The sequence below is a fragment of the Ctenopharyngodon idella genome, chromosome 10 (genome assembly GCF_019924925.1).
Source record: "Ctenopharyngodon idella isolate HZGC_01 chromosome 10, HZGC01, whole genome shotgun sequence".
Lineage (NCBI taxonomy): Eukaryota > Metazoa > Chordata > Actinopteri > Cypriniformes > Xenocyprididae > Ctenopharyngodon > Ctenopharyngodon idella.
In genome coordinates this window covers 35362291-35384486 of record NC_067229.1, presented here as the reverse complement: position 1 = coordinate 35384486, position 22196 = coordinate 35362291, and the positions used below count along the sequence as shown (strand labels likewise).

Below are 22196 nucleotides of genomic sequence, written 5' to 3'. Positions count from 1 at the left end.
TATTTTGGCAGGCTTTATGGTTTCCATGGTACGTTTCTGTATGTGTAGAAGAGCGGAGGACCTTTATTCGCCCCTAATACTGATGTAACAGAAAGGACTATGCACATTTAATGTGTTTGATAAATTCATGTATACTGCCCGGCCAAAAAAAAAGTTGCCATTTGGATTTAAATAGGCAAATACTCATGAGTGGATCACTGGATCATTATTGCTGTGATTATTATGTTTCTATGTTTTATGTTTGGCAACAGCTCTTTTTACCCTAATTGATGGAGTGTGTAGCTTTTCATTTCTTAAACAGCCATGTAGGAAGACACATCATGGCCATATTCCAGGATGACAAAGCCAAGATTAATCAGGCTCAAACTGTGAAAGAATGGTTGGGAGGTTAGTCCTCTTGGGAAGTGCTGGAGGAGACTTTACAGAGTGCTTGACTCTTGCATTGTCAATACAAGATATTGACTAAAAATTGATGCACCTCTTGATGGAATAAATAAATGTTGTGATGTTATTTCCACCAAGAGGTGCATACATTTTTGGTCAAGATCTTGTATTGACAATGCAAGAGTCAAGCACTCTGTAAAGTCTCCTCCAGCACTTTCCAAGAGGACTAACCTCCCAACCATTTCAATGAATTTAAGGTTTGGGACTCAGAGGTGCAAGTTCATGTGTGAAAATTTGAGCCTGATGAATCTTGGCTTTGTCATCCTGGAAAATGGCCATGATATGTCTTCCTACATGGTTGTTTAAATGAAAAGCTACACACTCTATCAATTTGGGTAAAAAGAACTGTTGCCAAACATATAACATAGAACCATAATGCCTAAGTATTTGCCTATTTAAATCCATTTTTAAATCCATTTTTATTTGGACGGGCATTGTATATAATGGAATATATTAATAACCTCAGGCACAGTTCTGAAGAGATAAAAAGCCGTGTCCCGAGGCGCATGTTTTCCTCACTCTCCAGCCGGGGGCGCTGCAGTGACGTGATCTGCGGGGAATGAGTGAGTGCCTGTCGGCGGGGAGGAGATCACAGACTCGGGCTATAGTAGGGTGTGGACGCTGGAAGAGTGTCGGTCCGGACTGTCCTAGTCATTACCGTTGGTCCACTCCAGCTGAAAGCGGCCACATAAACAGGTAATGATGGTTGTTATGATCGATTGAGTGTGAGGGAAGCATGAATCGTGTGTTGATCGTAAAGTTAAGTGACTGTGGGCGTATATGTCTGCTAGCACAATTAGCGTACTAGCTCACGGCAGGACAAAACTACTACTGAATAGCCACAAATAAAGTCTAGAGTGAAATTAAATTCATTGAGCATGATTAAGTACATTTTATTTCATATTGTGTTTTTTCTTTTTCTTTTGGTTCACTCAAAATTAGGAGTCTTTATGCTCTCTTTGAATGGAGCGTCCGTTAGCTCCGCGGCTAATGTCACTCTGATTGAGAGAACATACCTGTCTGTCTGTCCGCCCGCCTGCCTAACTGTCTATCTGTCTGCTACAAAAACTCTATAAAAAAAAAAAAAATCTATCTATCTAAAATCTTCCTTGCTCTCTGTCATTTGAACAAATACCCATCTGTTTGTGTTTGAACACATATAAATCAATAGATTTGAACTGTGTCTATCTGTCCCATTCTGTTGTCTGAACATAACTTTCTGTTTACTCATAAACAATTCTGTCTGCCTGCCTGTTTGAACTTTTCAATCTGTCCACATGCATACCTGTCTCTCTAATTTTGTATGTTTTTCTTCTGTCTATTTTGCTATCTGTCATCAATTTAAACAAAATCTAAAAAAAAAAAAAAAACCATACCTGTCATCTGTTAGAACATATAACTTTTTCAATATAGATCTGTCTAATTCTTCTCATCTTTCTGAGTCTTACTATCATGTTTACTTTTAGTGTCTTTGTGATTGAATTCATATTTAACTGAATCAATATCAGTCTGCTTTTTTCTCTCTTAGTCTTATTTAATTTGTCTGTCATTTTCTGTAAGTGAACACATTTGTTTCCATTTCCGACTGTGTATGCTGTTTTTTAATCTCTCCAGTATCCCAACTCAAACACACTCAGCAAAGTATATACAGTACATAATAGTTTATATTAGAAATAGCTTCATAAATGTATTTAAGACCCAATTTCCATTTTGTTTTTAATAAATGTAACGTGACCTTTCTTTAATTCTCTAAAAAAAAAAAAAAAAAAAAAAACAGGCACACAAACAGAAGTAGCTTTTCATGAGTATGTCAGGTCTTTGCAAAGACGTGTTTAACTAAAATATGAGTTGGAGTGATGTCAGAGTATTAGAGCAACACATTCTGTTGGCAGAGAGTTGTTTGGGACTCGGTAAGGGAGTGTTATGTATGTTATAACAAGCTGAGACCTGCATGATTACATGGGTATTCATCACGTAGGCTATCAGCAGTTAATGAACAATTATTTGAACTCATTGCTTAAATCTGTGTGGTGAATTAAAGAAATGGCTCATCCAAAAATTACAATTTTGTTGTTTATTCACCCTCATGTCATTCTAAACCTGTGACTCATATTTGTGGAACATAAAAGAAGATATTTGGAAGAATAAGGATCATTAGCTATGTTTGCATCCCCCTATTTTTATGTGCATTTTGGGATATCGTATAAAAAAGTGCTGGATGGAAATGCCAAGATGCGCGTAAGTTCTAAAAATGCACATAAAATTGTACTCTTGCTATTTACTTTGGCTTCATGTGGTTTTGATGTGGTTTAAAAACTAAATTAATTTAATGACTCTAAAAATAACGTCATATCGTCAATGTTTGAATTGCATTTATTTATTTTTAATAAATAATAAAAAAAACTGAGCATCATGTTATTGACCCTTTTATTTTTGGGTGACAACTTATTTTTCAGTTTTAGTCATTGTTCCCTAGCAACGTGGACTGTGACAGTGTGTTTTTTGCAAGCTATGTTCAGGACAGCTCATCTGAGCTTCCTTCTCGTTTCTCTGCAGTGCAGCACAGACACCAGCACTTGCCCTGAGGCTGAGAAGAGACTGTCTCAACGCACGATTCCCCTGGCTGGATGTTCTGTCAGCCCTCGCCTGTCATCTTCAGTGTACAGCTGCATCAGACGCCTCTCCTAGGCGTCTCCCAGATTCGGGTAGTGTGAGAGGAGAGAGAGTGCCGAGATGGATGACATCTTCACTCAGTGCCGTGAAGGCAACGCGGTAGCTGTCCGCCTCTGGTTGGACAACACAGAAAATGACCTAAACCAGGGGTGAGTATGAATTTAGTCAGAGTTGTTATTAGGTAGATTGCTGTGTGGTTGTAGAGACCGCTTATTTGCGTTTTTGTACAGTCTTGGTTTAGCAGTTACCTCATTTTCCCATTCAAATATTAACTGATGCTCTCTGTAGGGGGTGGATCCCTGGAGGCCACACCCCCTATTAACTTTGCGAAATTTAGATTGTATTGTAAAGAAAATGTCCTGTTTGTGCACACATGGAGATGGATATTCTGTCAAGGCTTGTCCCTTAGTTCACCCCTCACACTTTTATCTGTCTTCTAATCCCTGGGCGCAGTGGAGCAGTGACTCAGAAAGACGATGAGGGTAGATTTTATCACTTTTCATCTGTTGTGGATTTCATCCAGTTATTTGGTCAGTTGTGGCATAAACCGCATATATATTTAAATCAGATGATTTTGAAGCTTTAAAGGGATAGCTCACCCAAAAATGAAAATTGTCATCATTTACTCACCCTCAAGTAGTTCCAAACCTGTATGAATTTCTTTCTTCTGTTGAACACAAAGGAAGATATTTGGAAGAATATCAGTAACTAAACAGATCTCGCCCCCCATTTACTACCATAGTAGGAAAAATAAATACTATGGTAGTCAATGGGGGGCGAGATCTGTTTGGTTACTGACATTCTTCAAAATATTTTCCTTTTGTGTTCAGCAGAACAAAAAAACTCATACAGGTTTGAGGGGGAGTAAATGATGACCGAATTTTCATTTTTGGGTGAACTATCCCTTTAGGGAGATTCAGCATTAGTTTATTACTCTTGTATACTTCCTTTATATTCTTGATACAAATGCAAAACGTGTCGCCACGTTGCTAGGTTGTTGTATGTTTAGATAAGTCTATTTGTATTAAAATTAATTTTCTAAAATAATTTTCACTAAAGTTTTTAAAAATGTTTATTATAATATAGTATTAAGTATTACAAAGCTTAAAATAGGATGCTAATGCATTCAATTTAATGATTGGCCAATATGACATGTTTTCTGTAATTTATCAGTGTTGTCGATGTTAGGTATGCTCTGATCAGGATTTTTGCTAGGGATGCACCGATACCAGTATCGGTATCGGGCCCGATACCAAGCTCATGTACTTGTACTCGTACTCGTAAAAATACCCCCGATACCAAAGACCGATACCTCACGTGACGTAACTGACAGAATTTTCCATGTACAGAGACACCGATGGCAGCAGCAGAAACAATGTCAGAAAGAAACAATGTGGAAATACTTCAAAATTAATGATGATAACCCACACATTGCGAATTTTATGCAAATCACGCTGAATGACACAGACCAGAAGCGCTCTCTCTCGCACGCGCACTCTCTCTTTCTTGCGTGCAATCCCAGTTCTCTAAGACAGTGTGCGATCAGTTCTCCTTGCGCCTGAATGGTCAAATGCACAAATAGTTGTCAAAATGTCTATAGTGTGGAGTATCTCACGTAAATACAGTCGGTTATGGCTTAAGTGGACGTAAACAGGTGGGTGAAAAAAGGGTATGTCAGTAGGCCTATATTATATCCATGGATTCGGTCTTAAAATGACAGTAGCCTAATTAAATATTTGTCTGTCATTAATGTTCCTAAAACAACAAAAGATGATATATATATATATATATAGTGAAATAAAATTTCTCATATCATGGTCATATTGCCCACTCGTCCCATATTCCACCATGAGAAATCTGGTCACCCTACGTTGTTTACTGGACTTGTTATGTTATAAACATTGGTTCTGTAATATTTGTTTAGCACTTTTTGAAAGGCAGGTTAAAAAAGACTTGATGTTTGTTTTTTATTATGACTTTGGTAATTATGCCCTTTGAAGGTCTTGGACACTGTGAAATTTGTGCTTTAAGTTTGTAACAAGCACATCAAAATTATTACTTTTTTCATTGGAGTAATAACAAAGAAGCTGTCCTACATTCATTAATCTCACTGTGTTGTGCTTGGAAAACTGCCACATCACCCCCCCCCCCAAAAAAAAAGAAATTAATAAATGTATAGGCATCGGTATCGGTATCAGCGAGTACCAGGGAAAAAAAAATATTGGTACTCGTACTCGGTCCTTTAAAAATGGTATCAGTGCATCCCTAATTTTTGCTGCCAATACGACTACAGATTTTTAAAAAATGTATTTGTTTATTTTCTTCATCATGATCGCCCGATACCGATCATTCAAACTTAATATAAGTGAAATGTAAGCTCTCTGTTGACTGTCACTGTTAACCATAAAATCAAACGCTGTTTCAGCTCTGCGCTCCTATTCTAAATCAAGACCTGTCAATATGAGCAATTAATCAAATTCAAACGCGCTCCAGCTGTAAAAGTGTCCGATTGGTCTTGACACTTCCAGTTTCCATTGGTTGAACTTTCAAATGACGCTGGAAAACACTGCATCATGATCGTCACATGACCAGATCCCAGAAGCCCTATAGCTTTAGCCAAGCAGCATGTCATGTTACTTTGTGAGGATTTTGAAGATCTACGTATCATATTATGTTGTGTGTGGGCGGGACAAACCATTTTAAATAAAGATGTGTGATTTACTATGGTTTACTAAAGTTTTGCAAAGTTACAAAGCAGAACGTGGTGCAAAAGCGTCATCTGTGTACTGTTTACATGTGCGTCGGCTGACTTTTTACGGTTTTACCTCATCAAATTGGGATCGGTTCAAAAGATTGGCTAAATTTAGTAACTCACGATCGAATTTGATTATCAGCCAATACCGATCTGCGGCCGTTCGATCGAAGCATCCCTTGTTGATATTTGATATTCGTTTGTGGCAATTACAATACAATTACAAGATCAATTTTTCATACTGTACATTATAATGTTAAATGCCTAAATTCACTTGTAGCATTTAAAATTATTGATTTTAGGTTTTATTTTTAATTTCTTTTTATTTTTAATTAATATTTTAATTAATATTAGTCATATTATTTTTTAGTAAATATTAGTAATTTTTTCAGTTATATGGAGTATATTGTTAAATTATTATTATAGAATGTTAATATTGTGCATGCCTTTTGTGGAAAACTCATCATTGTTAGCCTAGGTTTAAAGAAAATACGACCTGAAATATCCCATCTATGTCTAATAAACTAAATAAAAAAACATTCCACACGCGTTGAAGACCAGAATTCCACTTTTAGCCCTATATGGTGCAAAGCATACACAGAGTTGATCCATGCACCCTCTTCAAATACCTCCACCTCTTCCAAGCTCCTTCTCACAAGCAACCTTGGCCTGCCTTCCTTCGCTAACACATCCCAGAACAGCTGGGAAGCACAAAAGAGAGGAAAACTTTCAGGTAGATCTCCAAGAACCTGCAAGGAATCTGATCTGGATCTGCTTTCTTGCTGTCAGCCACAAGAATTATTACCTGAATAGAACGGCTCGGAGACGAATGGTTCGCCAGTGCCGATTCAGCACGAAATCAGCAGATTGCAGGCAGCGGCTAGTTTGGATGAAACATTTTGGGAGGCGTGCCATCATGTCCAATGTAGATCGCTATCTAGGCATTTCCTGCGCTCTTCACGTGGCTGAAGTTGTGACTTTGTAATTATGTGTAAGGAAATGTCTGACTTACTGGTTTGTAAAACAGCCAGCAGGAGAAAATACCAACTCAGATAGAGGAAAAGAAGACAATACCCCTCATTTTTATTTATGTTAGCGCACACGTTGTCTGCTATATGTCAATTCCCTACTCTAAACAACAGCTGATCTTTTACAAATCTATGCGAGTAGGAGTCTGTCTAATTTGTGACTCGGAAGAGGGGGAGGAGAGAACAGTCTGGGCTAAAATGAAATGGTTGGGACGAATAGTTTCCATACGATGAGCTCACCAAGCAAAGCATGCTGACTTGAGCCATACCAGCCCTCTCTGTGTCACCTCTCTCTCTCTCTGTCTCTCCCTCCCTTCTTACCCGTCTCAAAGTGTTTTCCTTTTCCAGAAATAGAAAAACTCCAGCTAAGGGATTTGCCTTTCACTTCAGCCTGTTGAGGTTTGCCTAATAAAATGATTTTGCTGCTATGAAAAGGGGCGATGAGGAGCAGTGCTGTGTGATTCAGTTTTTCTTAAGTGCCATGACGAGTTTCAGCATGGCTTCAGATGTCGCGACCTTACGCTTTTGTGGGAGGAGACAGGAAATTGCAGACATACATGGGTGTTGTTTATGCTTCGCAATACCGCATGTCATTTAGCAAACTGAACTTTGATAAGTCTAAACTTATCTAGAATGTACAGTGTCCTAAAAATTTGGCCATTACACCTGGAGCCTCCATTTTGAAATTATTGGTTTGATCTGTTTAGCCTTTAAATTCAACATGTAATTAAAAATAATTACTTGAGTAACTTACTATGATTTATTAGTACTCAAAGTTTCATCTAAACTTACTCCACTTTTGAAATGATCCGTATCCATCACCATTTGGTATCAGCACCACGTTTTGCATCTGTGCTTCTCTAGTAGCGAATGTCATTTCAAGTTGTCTGAGTCTGCTCTCCAATTTTGACTCAAAGAGGAACTGAGACATTTTGTGGTTGTTTTTCATTCTTGATGTCTGGACAGGACTCAGAGATACTAATGATAGTAGAAGAGCAGAAGACTGAAGCAAACTAAATGCCAGTTTACAGCTGTGTTTGTCTCTGTGGCTTTAAAACTGCTGCAGCTCAAAGCCATTCAGAAGTACATTTAAAATCAGTTACTATTAAAAATACTTCCTGTATTTTAACTTCTTATTTTTAACCGCACTGTCTAAAAATATATCACTTGTACATCCGTTTTGATGTGCGGTTTGAATCAGAAAGTACCTTTTAGATGTCCAGCGATATTATTTGACCTGTTTCAGTTACATTTCCTGTAACATGCCATCAATTTGGCCCATTTCACTAGCCTGCTAGCTCAGATGTTTATAGTTTGTGGCGCCTCACTGATGTGCGGCTTATGATCTAATTCAGTCTTAGCTTTCACTCAACCAGATTGGCGCTGAAAGGTAAACCTGAGCTCAGATGTGGAGTGGTACATTTAAATCATCACGAACACAGCCTCTGAATGGTTTTTGGCCTGAGGAAGCTCTTAATATGAGAGCCTTTCATCTCTTTGATTGCATAACCGCAGACTCAAGACATAATCTTTCAGCTGTGTGACTCAGTATCACTGTTTACGTAGTCTGTCTTTGTACGTTTGTAAGTCTGTTAGTGTAAACGTTCCTTTCTCTCTCTTTCTCTCTCTCTATGTGTGTGTGTGTGTGTGTGTGTGCTTGTTAACAGCGCATGCTTCACGTCCTTACAAGGACAAGAGAAACTAACTGGGTATGAATTGACCAGAGGGCTCACACTCACACAGGCAAAGGAAGGGAGCTGCTAACAGTGGAAGAGAGAGCGCTGAATATAATTTCCTGTCATTCCCGCTCTGGTTTCCTCAGTCCAGCCCTCTGCTGCTTCATTTGTATGATGGAGCTTCTGAAGGATGTGATAAGAGTGAGCTCTGACACTCTGACCACAGAAAGCTCTCTTACCAGCTGTCCTTCCTTCATTGGCCTACTTTCTTTTTCCTTCTCCTTGCTTTCTTTCCAGCTCCCTTGTATTTTTCTTGTTAATGTCCTATTATCTTGCCCTTTCTTTCTTTCTTTCTTCTTTCATTTCATATAAACTTCCTTTCTTTCATTTTGCTTGAATTGCTTCCTTCCATTCTTCCTTCCTTTTTGTCAAATTTTCTTCCTTTTCTGCTTTGTTTTTCCCCACTTTCTTAATTCCTTCCTTTTTTCTTTTCAACTTTTTTCCTGCCGTCCCCAGTTTCTTTGTTTTATGATTCTTCCTTTCACGCTTTGTTTGCCTCTTTCTTTACTGCTTTGTTTGCCACTTTGATTTTCCTTTTGTTCTTTTTTTTCTTTTCGCTTCCTTCCATTCTTTCCCGCTGGCTTTCTTTTTGTCCCATTTTCTTCCTTTTCCACCTTTTCCCCAATTTCTTAATTCCTTTTTCATCTTTCCAACTTTCTTTTATGATTCTTCCTTTCCTTTCATTTTTGTTGGCCTTTCTTTCTTTCTTTCTTTTTTTTTTTTTTTTTGCTTCCTTCCATTCTTTCCCGCTGGCTTTCTTTTTGTCCCATTTTCTTCCTTTTCCACTTTTTCCCCAATTTCTTAATTCCTTCCTTTCATCTTTCCAACTTTCTTCCTGTCTTTCCCAGTTTCTTTCTTTTATGATTCTTCCTTTCCTTTTGTTTTTGTTGGCCTCTTTCTTTCTTTCTTTCTTTCTTTCTTTCTTTCTTTCTTTCCTGCTTTATTTTTCAGTACTTTCTTTATTCCTTCCATTGCCTTTTTTTTTCTTTTAAACTTCCTTTCTTTGCTACTTTCTTTCCTGCTTTGTTTGACATTCTTTTCTTGCCTTTTTTGCATTCTTTCTTTTTTTCCCCCTCCTTCCTTCCTTGAAATGTACCGCTTGGCCGGAAATAATGAACATTCCGGAATTCCCATTGGGAAGCTCATGATTCACTGTCTCATTTAATTAATTTATATGTTGGGGGGAGTGGGTCTTCCTCTTTATTTGTCTTTTTTTTTTTTTTTTTTTTTTTTTTTTTTTTTTTTATGTTAAGAGGTTTCATATGTTTATTTTTATTTATTTATTTTTTTGTCTTTATTATTTTTATTTATTTATTTTATTTATTTTGTCTTTAACCCTTTTATCTGTGACCAAATCACCATTTGACTCAGTGTGTGTGTGTTGTGTGTGTGTGTGTGTGTGTGTGTGTGTGTGTGTGGTCTGGTCTGGTCTGTTCCGGCAGGACCTTGTGAGAAGTTTCAGCAGCTATCCTAAGTTTAGCCATGCTACTGGCCTGACTATTTATCCAGAGGCTTCCTACTCTACTGCACACACCCAGCTCTTCAACAAACACTTCATTACTGCAGACTTTACAACTAATCTCTGTGGGGATGAGCATAAGCACCAACCGCAGACTTTACCTTTATAACACTTTCACAGCAGTTGCGTTTAGTGGTTTTAATAGTACAAACCTCAAGTGGATCAGTCACGTGTGCTGACAGTAGCAGCGCTAATGCACAGGCTCTGATCTGATCACTGTATTGTTATTGTAACTTTAGCGTCACCATCGACTTGAAGTAAGTGTGAGTTTTACTGTGGTTTTGAAAAGGAAATAGGAAGGCCTGAGAACGGATCTCGGACTCAAACAGAAGGGGGTAGGGGGGATATACATAATCTAGAGGAAAGGGCCAGTTAACGGCTGTTTATATTTAACTGGCTGGAGACAGACAGCTGAGAGAGAGAACACTAGCCTGACTGGAGACAGTTTACCGCCAACCACTGCTTAAAAAAAAAAAAAAAAAAAAAAAGTGCTGATCTAAAGGGACAACTCACCCAAAAAATTAAATTTCTGTCATCATTTCCAAACCTGTATGCACTCAAAAAATATTTAAGATATATCCATTTAAATTGCATATAAAATTTCCATCCATTTGGATTAGTTGAACCAGTTTTAACGAACAAATAAACTTAATGTGAGCCATATCTGTCAGTCATACATAAATAACACAGTAAGATATTAGACAGTTTTAACAAACTAATATTAGATTGTTAAACTGTGTAATCCAAATACATGGAAATTTTAAAAGCAATTGAAATACATCAATCTTAAATTTAGACATAAATATTTTTTTAGTGTGACTTTTAAGTATTCATGCGATAATTATATGCTACTGACTCATATGTGTTTTTGTTTGTGTTTGTTTCTCGCAGGGATGACCACGGGTTCAGTCCGTTGCACTGGGCGTGCCGTGAGGGTCGTTCGGGCGTCGTGGATATGCTCATCATGAGAGGGGCGCGCATCAATGTCATGAACCGCGGCGACGACACACCCCTGCACCTGGCTGCCAGCCACGGGCACCGTGACATTCTGGCCAAGGTGCGAACAGATCAGAGCAGATAAATGCTCACTAACACACACGCATTTGCACCTGAACAACCACAGTGACCACAACTGTCATGGAAAGGTGTAAACAAACACACAGCTGCAAACAGAAGCTCCCAGAGTTATAAATACTCACACACACAAACTTTAAACACTCCTAAGAAGGAATAAAGGAACTGACAATACCTTTTAGTTCTATAAAACTGATTTTTAATGAATGATTTATGTTTGCTGTTCTGGATACTGAATTATGTTGTGGTTTGTGTTGTCTAGCTGATCCAGTGTAAAGCAGATACCAATGCGGCAAACGAGCACGGCAACACCCCTCTCCATTATGCTTGCTTCTGGGCCCATGACCTGGTAGCTGAGGTTAGTCTGAAGTGCCCTCTGCTGGGAAAAATGAGAAATTCTAGATTGTTTAGAAAACCTTTCAGTTGTTAGAAGGGAACTAAATGGCTGTTTTCCATGTAATTATAGTGAATGGGGACAAGAGCTTTGAAAAGCACCATAAAATTGTCATTAACCTCTTAAGGTCATACCCGGTAACTCGTCTGGAATTATGTAATTATGTAATAACAATCCTTTGATATATAAAAGTCCTGATAAAACATTAACAGTCATATGTGGTTTCATTACAAAGCTTAGACCCTGAACTTTTCACACAAAACCATAATTGTTTTAAAATTTATTTTGCATATTATTTGAATGTTTAAATTACTGTTTCCGCAACCAATATATTGATAAAAACACGTATGACTATGAATTTGAATATTTTCAACATCATATTTGATGAACAAGCGGTCCACAAGTGGTCCTCTGTAGTGCCAGTTCATTTTTATTGCATCGAAAACAGTGTTGTTATTGTTATCTAAAACTATTAAAATTGTTTTTTTTTTTTCATTGAAAAAAAAAAAAAAAAAAAAAAAAAAATATATATATATATATATATATATATATATATATATATATAATGTGTATATATATATATATATATATATATATATATTAGATGAAAAACTTAAACTTGAAAAACTTAAATTAAAATTTAAAAATGTTGACTTGGCAACTAAAATAAACAATTTGAAGTAAAGTAAATAAAAACTAAAGTAAATAGATATATAAAAAAAAACTTAATAAATGACAAATGCACTTAACAAAATTACTAAATTTAAAATTAAAATGAAAACTAAAAATATTAAAATAAAAACCAAGTTTAAAAAGTATGTAATAAATTAAATACATTAAAAATATTGCAATCGTATATAAATAAACCTAAAATAACACTGATTGAAAAATGCAACCACTACATTGCATTTTTTTTTTTTTTTTTTTTTTTTTTTTTACATTTGAGCAGAATTAACTTGGAAATGTTTAAACATTGGCATTCAGAAGATTTTCAAAAGATTACAATTTACAGGGTTCCTTCCTACGCATTTTGGAAAAGTATGGAATTTGATATGAGTAATTTGCAGGTCTGAAAAAGTATGGGAAAATATTTGTGTTTCCAGACTATTTCCCCTATTCAGTTTTCTAAAATATAAAATTAAGAGTTTCTATAAAAAAATCAAAATAAAAGAGTTAAGTTTCTATAAAAAAACTCAAACCAGCAACAGATAAAGGGTCAAACCATCATTTAATTCATACTGTACTTTGCTGTTTAGTGATCGTGCAACATCAAACCATGATTACAGTATCAAACTGATGTGTCAGACGTGGATATATGCAGGTTATAAAGCTTTTTAGGTTTCTTCTCTTCATGTGAGCACATGTTATCACTTCGAGAAAACCATTGAAAAAAACCTTTACAGATGCTTGTACTATATACTAAATATAATGCTGTATGTACAGTTTGTGTTAAATATGGTCTTAAAAATCTACAGAGAGGTTTGGGGATTTGAGTACGGAAAAGTATGGAATTTTGAAATTGAAAATGTAGGAACCCTGAATTTAGTTTCTGTTGTACCAGATATGTTATCGTACATCATCTCTCTAGGATCTTGTCAATAATGGGGCTCAGGTGAGCATCTGCAACAAATATGGAGAAACTCCACTGGACAAGGCCAAACCACCGCTTGCTGCAAATCTGAAAGGTAAACTCTTCTCTGTAGCAATGTAGCAAATGTGACGTCAGCAGTAGATTTGTTGGAGGATTGTTTGCTGACATTGTCAAGCTTCAGAGAACTGTTTCTGTTATAATATGTTGCATCAGCCCTAATAATTCTGTTGTGTTTATGAATCAGAGCTGGCGGAGAAACAGGGACAGAGCCTGACCAAAGTTCCTTTCAAGGACACTTTCTGGAAGGGAACCACTCGAACTCGACCACGTAAGCGCCCTCAGAACATCTGATTCTCATTTACATTCATAACGCAGATGCTTTGGCAAACAAGCATTTTATTGTCATTCATTGTAACTGTGTATAGGTTGTCATATAAGATTATATGAATTATCCACAACCAAGGTTTGATTGTTGTATTCTTTTCATGATGGCTGCAGGTAATGGCACACTAAACAAAACCGCTGGCATAGATTATAAGCAGCTCTCCATGCTGGCCAAGATCAACGAGAATCACTCTGGGGAGGTGAGCTCATTTACCAAACCAAACCACAGTAGCTACCCAAACCATGTCTCAGAGCCTTTATGGAAACACTGATCTCTCTTTCTCTCTCTTTCTCTCTCTTTCTCTCTCTCTCTCTCTCTCTCTCTCTCTCTCTCTCTCTCTCTCTCTCTCTCTCTCTCTCTCTCAGCTGTGGCAGGGCCGCTGGCAGGGCACAGAGATTGTGGTCAAGATGCTTCATGTGCGGGACTGGACTACTAGAAAGAGTCGTGACTTTAATGAGGAGTATCCTAAACTAAGGTTCGTTCAGAGTGCCCAGATTACACAGACTAAAGGGACAGTTTGCCCAGAAATTAATAGGTTGTTTGCAATCATGTGGTTCTGGTGACGTGCGAAATTAATGTGGAGGGCAAGCAGTGAAAATTAAAATGGAAGAGATGTGGAAAAGTCAGTACTGTGCTGGTTTAGAATGGTATAAACAGAAAATTACAACATATTTTGACGTGAACCTTATGTTATGAAGAGGAGCGAATTATTTTTATTTTATTTTTTTTTCTCTACTGAATTGAAAGACTTGACTGCCATCGAGGAAGTAGATATAGAGAATGTGAAGCCGCTGTCACGCCACGTTCAGGTCTAGTCTGGGTTTGGTTATATTGCGCTGCCTTTCTACTAGTGACATTTAGGGCAGTATTTTTGACTTTCGGTCGTGATTGTGAAAAATGTCGCCATTGTAGGTCATTTATGCTGAATCGACAATTGCAACAGAAGCTCACATCATCGTTCAGGGAAAAAACTGGATTTCGCCTTTTCTACGTGAAAAAACCATGGTAAAAACACTAAGGGAAGCAGGTTGAGGTGGTGATGGGGAGACGATATATATTAAATCTAATAATGTCACTGATTGAACCCACTCCCTATCACTCAAAACAATAATCACATAGCTGAGTGTTTTTGAAAGTGTTGTATTTTGTTTGGTTTAATTAACACTACATTTGCGAGTATGACTCTCACTCGGCTTGTGAATGAGTATAACTTGTACACAGCCACTTCAAAACTGTTCACAAGCTTCTATGGGTTTGATTTTGGTTGTCATTTGTTGAAATAAATACAAAAAAAATAATAATAATACAGTGTCGGTGTCTGTAATAGACTGTAATAAAGGGTGTCTGTCCGCTGAATGCCCCTCCGATTCTCCTCCGTGGTCATATGGGAAAGTGAATATTTACAAAGAAAACATTAAAAGTACAGTTACATTTACACCCTTCCAACAAAGAAATTAATCGACTTCTGTCAGCTTGTTGAACACATTTTTTTTTATTTTGACATTTTCTACCATATGATGGCTGAAGCAGCAGCACGTGACACTGTTTTCACGGTAACCACATCAACATTGTAAACGGAATTTTACAAAACTGAAGTGAAAACACCAAATGATCATGCAATGAGATAGAATATCTTCTCTTCCCTGCAAACGATACCATGAAAAATGTGATTATTTAACCAAGTCAAAAACAAATAAGGTAAGCAGGTATCCATATTCATTTCAGTATCGGCGGATGCAAATCACTATAAAAGGTGGCACCTTTTAAAGTTAAAAAACGATATAAGTTACGTAAACGATAAAAGCTCATTGTGGTTTCTCGGTTTGATAGATTTGTGCAACCATAAACGATGCCAAACAAAGGAATTTTGAGTTTGTGATAGGATTCCTATATAAAAAAATCACTCCTTGCCCTCCAGCCGCATTTCACGTGCAGCAATGACGTCATGTGCAAACAACCTATTCTGTCATCATGTACTCATTCCAAATCAGGGTTATTGTAGTTACCTAAAATTAAACCATAAAAAAATGTCCATTACTTGATAAAAAATAATATAAAAGATAAAAGAACGTATAAAAAAAAATAAAATAAACTTATTTTATTTCAGCTGATTGTCAAGGAAACCTTTCTCATTTTAGTTTAACTTGATGTACTAAAATAACTAAAACTAAAATAAAAATTCATAAAAACTGTGAATATAAAAAAACTAATAAAAATGACAAAAACACAACAAAATTTATCAAAGCTTTAACTGAAATTAAAATGAAAACAAATAATATTAAAATCAAAACTATTTATCTAATTTTATATCATTGATACTACAATAGAAATATTCCAAATCTGTATGACTTTCTTTCTTTTGTGGAACACAAACAGGGATGTTTAAAGAAGGTCCTAATCACGGCCACATACACCTCATGCACTATATTCCAGGGCTTAAAAACAAAAAAATTCAATCAGTTCACTCTGAGCAGAATCAGTATTTTAACGTTTCTGTTCTGAGTTCCTTCTGTAACATTATTGTTCCGAAAATGATTTGATTAGAAAAACATAGTGGTTAACAACGTTATTTATTTTTATTTTATTTTTTAGCCTATACTTTTTACCAGAGCTTGAACTGAACTTTATACTAAGAGCTTGTCCTGCACGCAATTTGGAGACCGTCTCTGCTTGTTTGCAGTATAAGGGTAAATAAAAAACAGGTTCTTTATATAAGTACAGCATTTTCTTTATTCAAAAGAAGATGTGTGTAAAGGCTAATGTTTTATGTATTTGAGAAGCGGAGAAGAGTGTCTTTGTAACTCCGAGTCCATTTGAGCTTGATTTTGGTAAAATGCTAATAATCTAAGGACACATGCAAGTGTCTGGCCATAAAGCCAATACTAACTTTGACAACAAGCTGTTTAATCATTTAAAAATGCATTTTTTTAAGAAAAAATAGTAGTTCATCAAAAATATCTTAATTTGTGTTCCAAAGATGAATGAAGGTCTTACAGTTTTGGAACAACATGAGGGTGAGTAATTAATGACAGACATTTCATTTTTGGGTGAACTGACCCTTTAAAGATTCAAAGCATAGACACTAGAATGTCAAAACTGAAAAAAAGGGAAAATCTAGGTGAACTATTTTATTCCAAAAGAGAGGACAGTCCTGATCTGTTACCTTTTAATCTGTGAAATGTCTCCATCGTGTTAGCGGTCTGTTGTATCTGTGTGTTCATGCGTCCCTCTCCACCTTGATGTTTCCCCTGCTGTAGAATCTTCTCCCACCCAAACGTGTTGCCTGTGTTGGGGGCGTGTCAGGCTCCTCCCGCCCCTCATCCAGTCATAATTACACACTGGATGCCCTATGGCTCCCTCTACAATGTGCTTCACGAGGGGACCAGTGAGTAAAACACACACATTACTGTCTCACATAAATCATGTGGTGTTTTCATGAAGTTTGTCTGGTCCATTTGAATGTTATTGAACGTTTAATTTTGAAAATATGCTTACATGCTCTTTAAATTCTGGACACACTGGAGGTTTTTTCTCCTGACTCAGCATAAGTAAATTTAGATGTCTTACTCAAGCCTTCTCTTGTATCTTCCTCTTTCTCTCTTCCATTTAGACTTTGTTGTGGATCAGACGCAGGCAGTGAAGTTTGCCCTGGATATAGCGTGTGGAATGGCTTTCCTGCACACACTGGAGCCCATGATTCCTCGGCATTATCTCAACAGCAAAAGTGTCATGGTAAGGAACAGAAAGGAGAAGTTTCCCACTAATCTAGCTTTCTACAACTGGGTTTTTCCAGAGTGTCTATTCCTGTCTATTATGCAAGAGAACATGATGTATAGTTAGTTATACAGTTGCTCTAGATTCATTTCCACAGACGTTCATTTCTCAATGTTATCCCCTGATTGCAAAATACAAGTTCACTTGTAGAATTACAAGGTGGCCGCTTCCGTCAAATATAGTGCTGCCTCCGGCTGTCGAATGTCGACAAAACTCAGACAGGCAGGCAGTCACATACTCAGATACCCCTTTTCCACGGTTCCAATGCGGCTTCCCGGCCTGTGTCCATTCTCGAACCGTTCCGCCCATCCCCACTGCAGAAAATGCGGGTCAGGGCCGGAAAGATTGGTTTCGCTCTGGCCTTGAAATGTGCTGGCCTCGAACGGAGCCACTTAGGACCGTACAAAAGTGATACGTGGATTGCGGTTATATCAGATAATCCGCAGGTCGGGTGGGCCAAGTAATACAAAATAACATTCCAATTAATTGCGGGTGGGTCGCGGGTGGATAAGAGATAAATCATTAATGTGCTCATTTTAATAAAGACACGGAACTCTCATTTGTTAAAATGCAACGAACGATGTAATAAAACAGAGACAATTTAAGTTTGAAGGGAGTAAAACCTGTGTTTAGGCTAGTAAGGAAATGTAATTTTGCCAAAGAAGAACTTTTATTTTAAATATTCATTTAAAAGCAGCCTACCTAAGTGTGATATGTTACCATATCATCATGCTTGAGGTTCAGGCAGTTGGTGGGTGGTTGATTTATTTTTAACAGTGGATTTGGGTGATGTAAGAGCTGATCCACACATCTCTAGCGCACAAGCCCTATAGAGTCCCCTTTACAAGGCTTTTTCTTTGTTCAATTTGCACACTGAACATGGGTTGGAGCTCTTTATTTTGAACTCTCAAAGTGCACCAGATTAATGAATTTATCTTTAAGATGTACAAAATTTTACCCCCCTATAAGGACAGAGGTCCACCCACCACAGAAAACACAAAATCCTGTGGGAAACATTGTATATATGATAGTGTTCTCAAAATAAAAATCTAATAATCTTAATATTAAAATACCTAAAATACGTGCTTGTAAAAAGTGTTTTTTTTTTTTCTGCCGTGATCAGGATTTTACCACCTCCGCCTCATTTTGAGCCAAGAAAAACCCAGTTTGCTGTCATGGTATGTGGAACTGATTTAGTGGAACTGTGAACAGGAACAGCTATAAACAGTCTCAGTTCTCTGTGAAGTTTCTGTGCATCCCATCACAAGTTGAGAGATCCGCGTTGCAGAGTATTGCAGTAAAAGAACTTTGGTTGTGGATTTCTCATTGTCTCTGAAGATTTTAGAGTTACATTACAAACATCAATGGTCTGTAATGTCCATTAGAAAATAAAAATCTGTGGAAGTCATGATCAGTTTAAAGCACAATGGATTGTCATTAACCCACAAACACAAGTGAAACCAAGGCAAAACTACACAAGTATCAAACTACTAAGAGCTGTACTTCTCACACTATACTATCTTGAGAACTGTTCTCTGGTTGACAAAGCAGTGAGAGGACAACCATAGACCCCTACCCAGACTCTCAGCCAACATAGTGACCCCTAACCCCTAAATGCACATTATGCATTTATTTGATCAAAAGTACAGTTAAAAAGAGTAATATTGTGAAATATTATTATAATTTAAAAGAATTTTTAATGTATTATTGTATATATGCAATTTATTCCTGTGATGACAATGCTGAATTTTCAGCTTCATTACTCCAGTCTTCAGTGTCACATGATCCTTCAGAAATCATTCTAATATGCTGATTTGATGCTCAAGAAACATTTATTATTATTATCAATGTTGAAAATAGTTGTGCTGCTTATTTTATAGTATTTTAATATGCAGAAAACATGATGCATGTTTTTTCAGGATACTTTGACGAATAGAAGTTCAAATGAACAGCATTTAGTTGAAAACAAAAACAATACAAAAGTCACTTTTGATCAATGTAATGCATCGTTGCTGAAAAAAGTATTAAAAACCCAAATTGTGGAATGGTATATACATACACAGTATATAAATGTAACTTAAATTAATATATTGCCTCTGTGACCAAGAATAATTTAGAACAGACTGTTTCTGAACGTGATCTGCTCATACTCAGTGAGTGTTGGGAATGGTAGCGAGCACTGATTCAGTTTTGCTGCAATTTGTATAAAGCAGTAAAAACTGTGAGTTTGGCCTAAATAACTGTTTCATGCTCAGATATCCTAATGAATCTGTTCTCACTGATTCATTGACATCAGATTGATGAGGACATGACGGCCAGGATAAGCATGGCAGATGTGAAGTTCTCCTTCCAGTGTCCTGGCAGGATGTACTCTCCCGCATGGGTGGCACCGGAAGGTATCATTTCTCTCCTTCACTCTCTAAATTCTTCATTTCAAAGATTTCTCTTTATCCACTATACATTGTCTATTGTCAACAGTGTAGTGATGCATGAAACACAGCTCACCCAGAAACAACACAGTCACTTTCAAACCAAGCAGCTTCCTGTTGGTCAACGCAGTGAATCTGCTTGATTAACATTGTGAAGTCTGTGTGGGAAAACCTTTTGTCCTCATGCGAAATTTTAGATTGCATGGATTTTTCGCCTGCGAAAACTTGCAGAACAGTAATAAATGTGACTGCATCTTTAACTAAAGTTTTGATCCACTGATACCTTAACATCTCCCTCCACATCTCCTCTCAGCCCTGCAGAAGAAGCCAGAGGAGATTAACCGGCGCTCTGCGGACATGTGGAGCTTTGCCGTGTTGCTCTGGGAGCTTGTCACCAGAGAGGTGCCATTCGCTGACCTCTCAAACATGGAGATCGGCATGAAGGTAAGATGGATTCCTTCATATGCACCTGACTTTGGAAAGCAAGAGCCAAACCAAACACCCTTATCCCTTTTCTCTCCACTAGGTGGCACTAGAGGGACTGCGGCCCACCATCCCACCAGGCATCTCCCCCCACATCTGCAAGCTAATGAAGATCTGCATGAACGAGGACCCCGCCAAGAGGCCCAAATTCGACATGATCGTGCCCATCCTAGAGAAGATGCAAGACAAATGAAACAGCCCTGCTGGATGACCCTGCAAACACTGAGTTCACAGTATTGCCTTAAACTTCACCACTCACCAAAGTGCTCTATGCCACTGTAGCCCTCTGCTAAAGAAAAAAAACGCTTTGTGGAAGTGCTGTTGAACATTTTTAAAAGCCACGTTCTCACTATCTCCTATATTCTTACAAGCAATCATTGAATAATGGCGTGTGTGTTTGTGCATATATATATGTTCATTGGTCCTTTTCGTTTTTTCTGGACGCTCCTCTCAAAACGTTTTTTCTATAGCCATTAAACAAGAAGTGGCGGCAGCAGTCTTTGGACGCAGTGAATGTACAGTAAAATCAGTTTTCAACTAACCACTCCCACATTTTCTGCATCTTTTTGCGCACTTGCTCCATTTTTGTCATCTTCACCCCTTCAAAAGGACAACAACAAACATTTCAGCTCAAAATCAGTATAATTTGCAAATGTGTATGCATCAGCCGCTATTAGTATTTAAAGCAACGTGCCATTTTCTTTCAACTATGCGTTTTCTTCAGATTGTCCTGATGATAAAAGACCTATAGGCCAAGTTTGCCTGAGATTTGTTTTGTTTTTTTTGTTTTTTTTAAAGCAGTGCAATAATGCAATAGCTAATGCCAATTTTATGCCTTATCATGTAACAAAAACAAAACTATGAAGTGCCCATAATATCACGATTGTATTGTCCTTCTCATAGCAGGGAGAGATACATATTCTAAAAACCTGTTATGTTAAATTAAGGTACCATATGCTCAAAGGAAGAGCCATTTACACACGTCACATCAAATGTGAGAACTTTTGTGTCACAGATGACACACATCATGGGTCATGTCTTCAATTCTTGCTCCCATAAACCTACGTATTTACTTGATCCATACAAATGCATGATTGCTGCATCCTCTGTTATGCAACTAACACGCCTCCGGCTCCTGTATTCTAATTTACATTGTACATGTTAAGCATGTTATGTGCTGAAATGTCTGAGAGATTTTTATACTGTATACATATATAAATGTTTTTTTCATGGGTGATAGGTTAGGCTGCCCATGAGTGCCTTTATTTTTTTGCTTTTCTAAACACTACATCTATTTACTTCCTTATTTTGCTTTCACAGTGTTCCTCTTATCAGCTTGCCAGTATGTAATAGGAAAACCAAGAGATGAAAATAAGCATACTTGACATGCTTTTTTTTTTTTTTTTTTTTTTTTTTTTTTAGTTTCACTTTTTTTGTTATGTTTTGAAAAGCAAACAGTTGTGATCATGAAAAACCAACTGATTATCTAACTTATGCTCACTGTTTTCTCTCCCTGTGAGGTTTTTAATGAAAGTTAATTCTTTATTTTGGAGATTTGGGCTGTCTATATTTTATTCATGATAACTAAAGTTTACTAAAAGAAAATAAGAACAAATAAAATGTTTTGGCCATGCTAAGTGTTTTGATCTGTGTTCATTTATCAGTCAGAAAATAAATTATTGGGTAAAAAAAAAAAAAGATTAAAATTTGTTTTGAAAAACTTAAATGGTCTTAATACAGTTGTTGGGGATTTAAAGGGATCTTGGGCACGTTCAAACTCAAAAAATGTCAGCCCAATCAGCAACAACATGTATATAAACCACGCGTTATTAAAGAGACAGCTCGCACAATGGGTATGAATGTGACATACATATTTATATATTTTGCTATTGTATTTTGGAGTGACACTTTCAT

At 37.0% G+C, this 22196-nt stretch overlaps 1 protein-coding gene and 1 long non-coding RNA gene across 3 annotated transcripts; one reads left to right on the top strand and one right to left on the bottom strand.

Annotated features, from left to right (window-relative positions):
• Positions 1-951: 951 nt before the first annotated feature.
• Positions 952-21919, top strand: ilk (integrin-linked kinase). Of its 2 annotated transcripts, none has more exons than XM_051908221.1 (13): positions 952-1140; positions 3006-3266; positions 11044-11209; positions 11489-11584; positions 13209-13305; positions 13456-13539; positions 13710-13795; positions 13962-14071; positions 16854-16981; positions 17207-17328; positions 19667-19766; positions 20113-20243; positions 20326-21919. In XM_051908221.1, exons 2-13 carry the CDS (start codon positions 3178-3180, stop codon positions 20473-20475), a joined length of 1359 nt encoding a protein of 452 aa, XP_051764181.1. In that variant the 5' UTR covers positions 952-1140; positions 3006-3177; the 3' UTR covers positions 20476-21919. The 2 variants fall into 2 exon arrangements, with proteins under 2 accessions (XP_051764181.1, XP_051764180.1); XM_051908220.1 differs by having other exon boundaries at positions 953-1140; positions 3001-3266.
• Positions 8930-11034, bottom strand: LOC127520264 (uncharacterized). Its single transcript, XR_007932079.1, has 2 exons — positions 9420-11034; positions 8930-9247 (listed from the first exon to the last, which is right to left on the bottom strand). It is a non-coding gene; the product is annotated as an uncharacterized LOC127520264 (long non-coding RNA).
• Positions 21920-22196: the final 277 nt, after the last annotated feature.

Excerpts from the sequence above, each read along its gene's own strand:
- ilk (XM_051908221.1), top strand. The coding sequence starts at position 3,178 with ATGGATGACATCTTCACTCAGTGCCGTGAAGGCAACGCGGTAGCTGTC. Across the intron at positions 13,540-13,709 it reads AACCACTCGAACTCGACCAC|GTAATGGCACACTAAACAAA; the intron begins GTAAGCGCCCTC and ends TGATGGCTGCAG. Across the intron at positions 13,796-13,961 it reads ACGAGAATCACTCTGGGGAG|CTGTGGCAGGGCCGCTGGCA; the intron begins GTGAGCTCATTT and ends TCTCTCTCTCAG.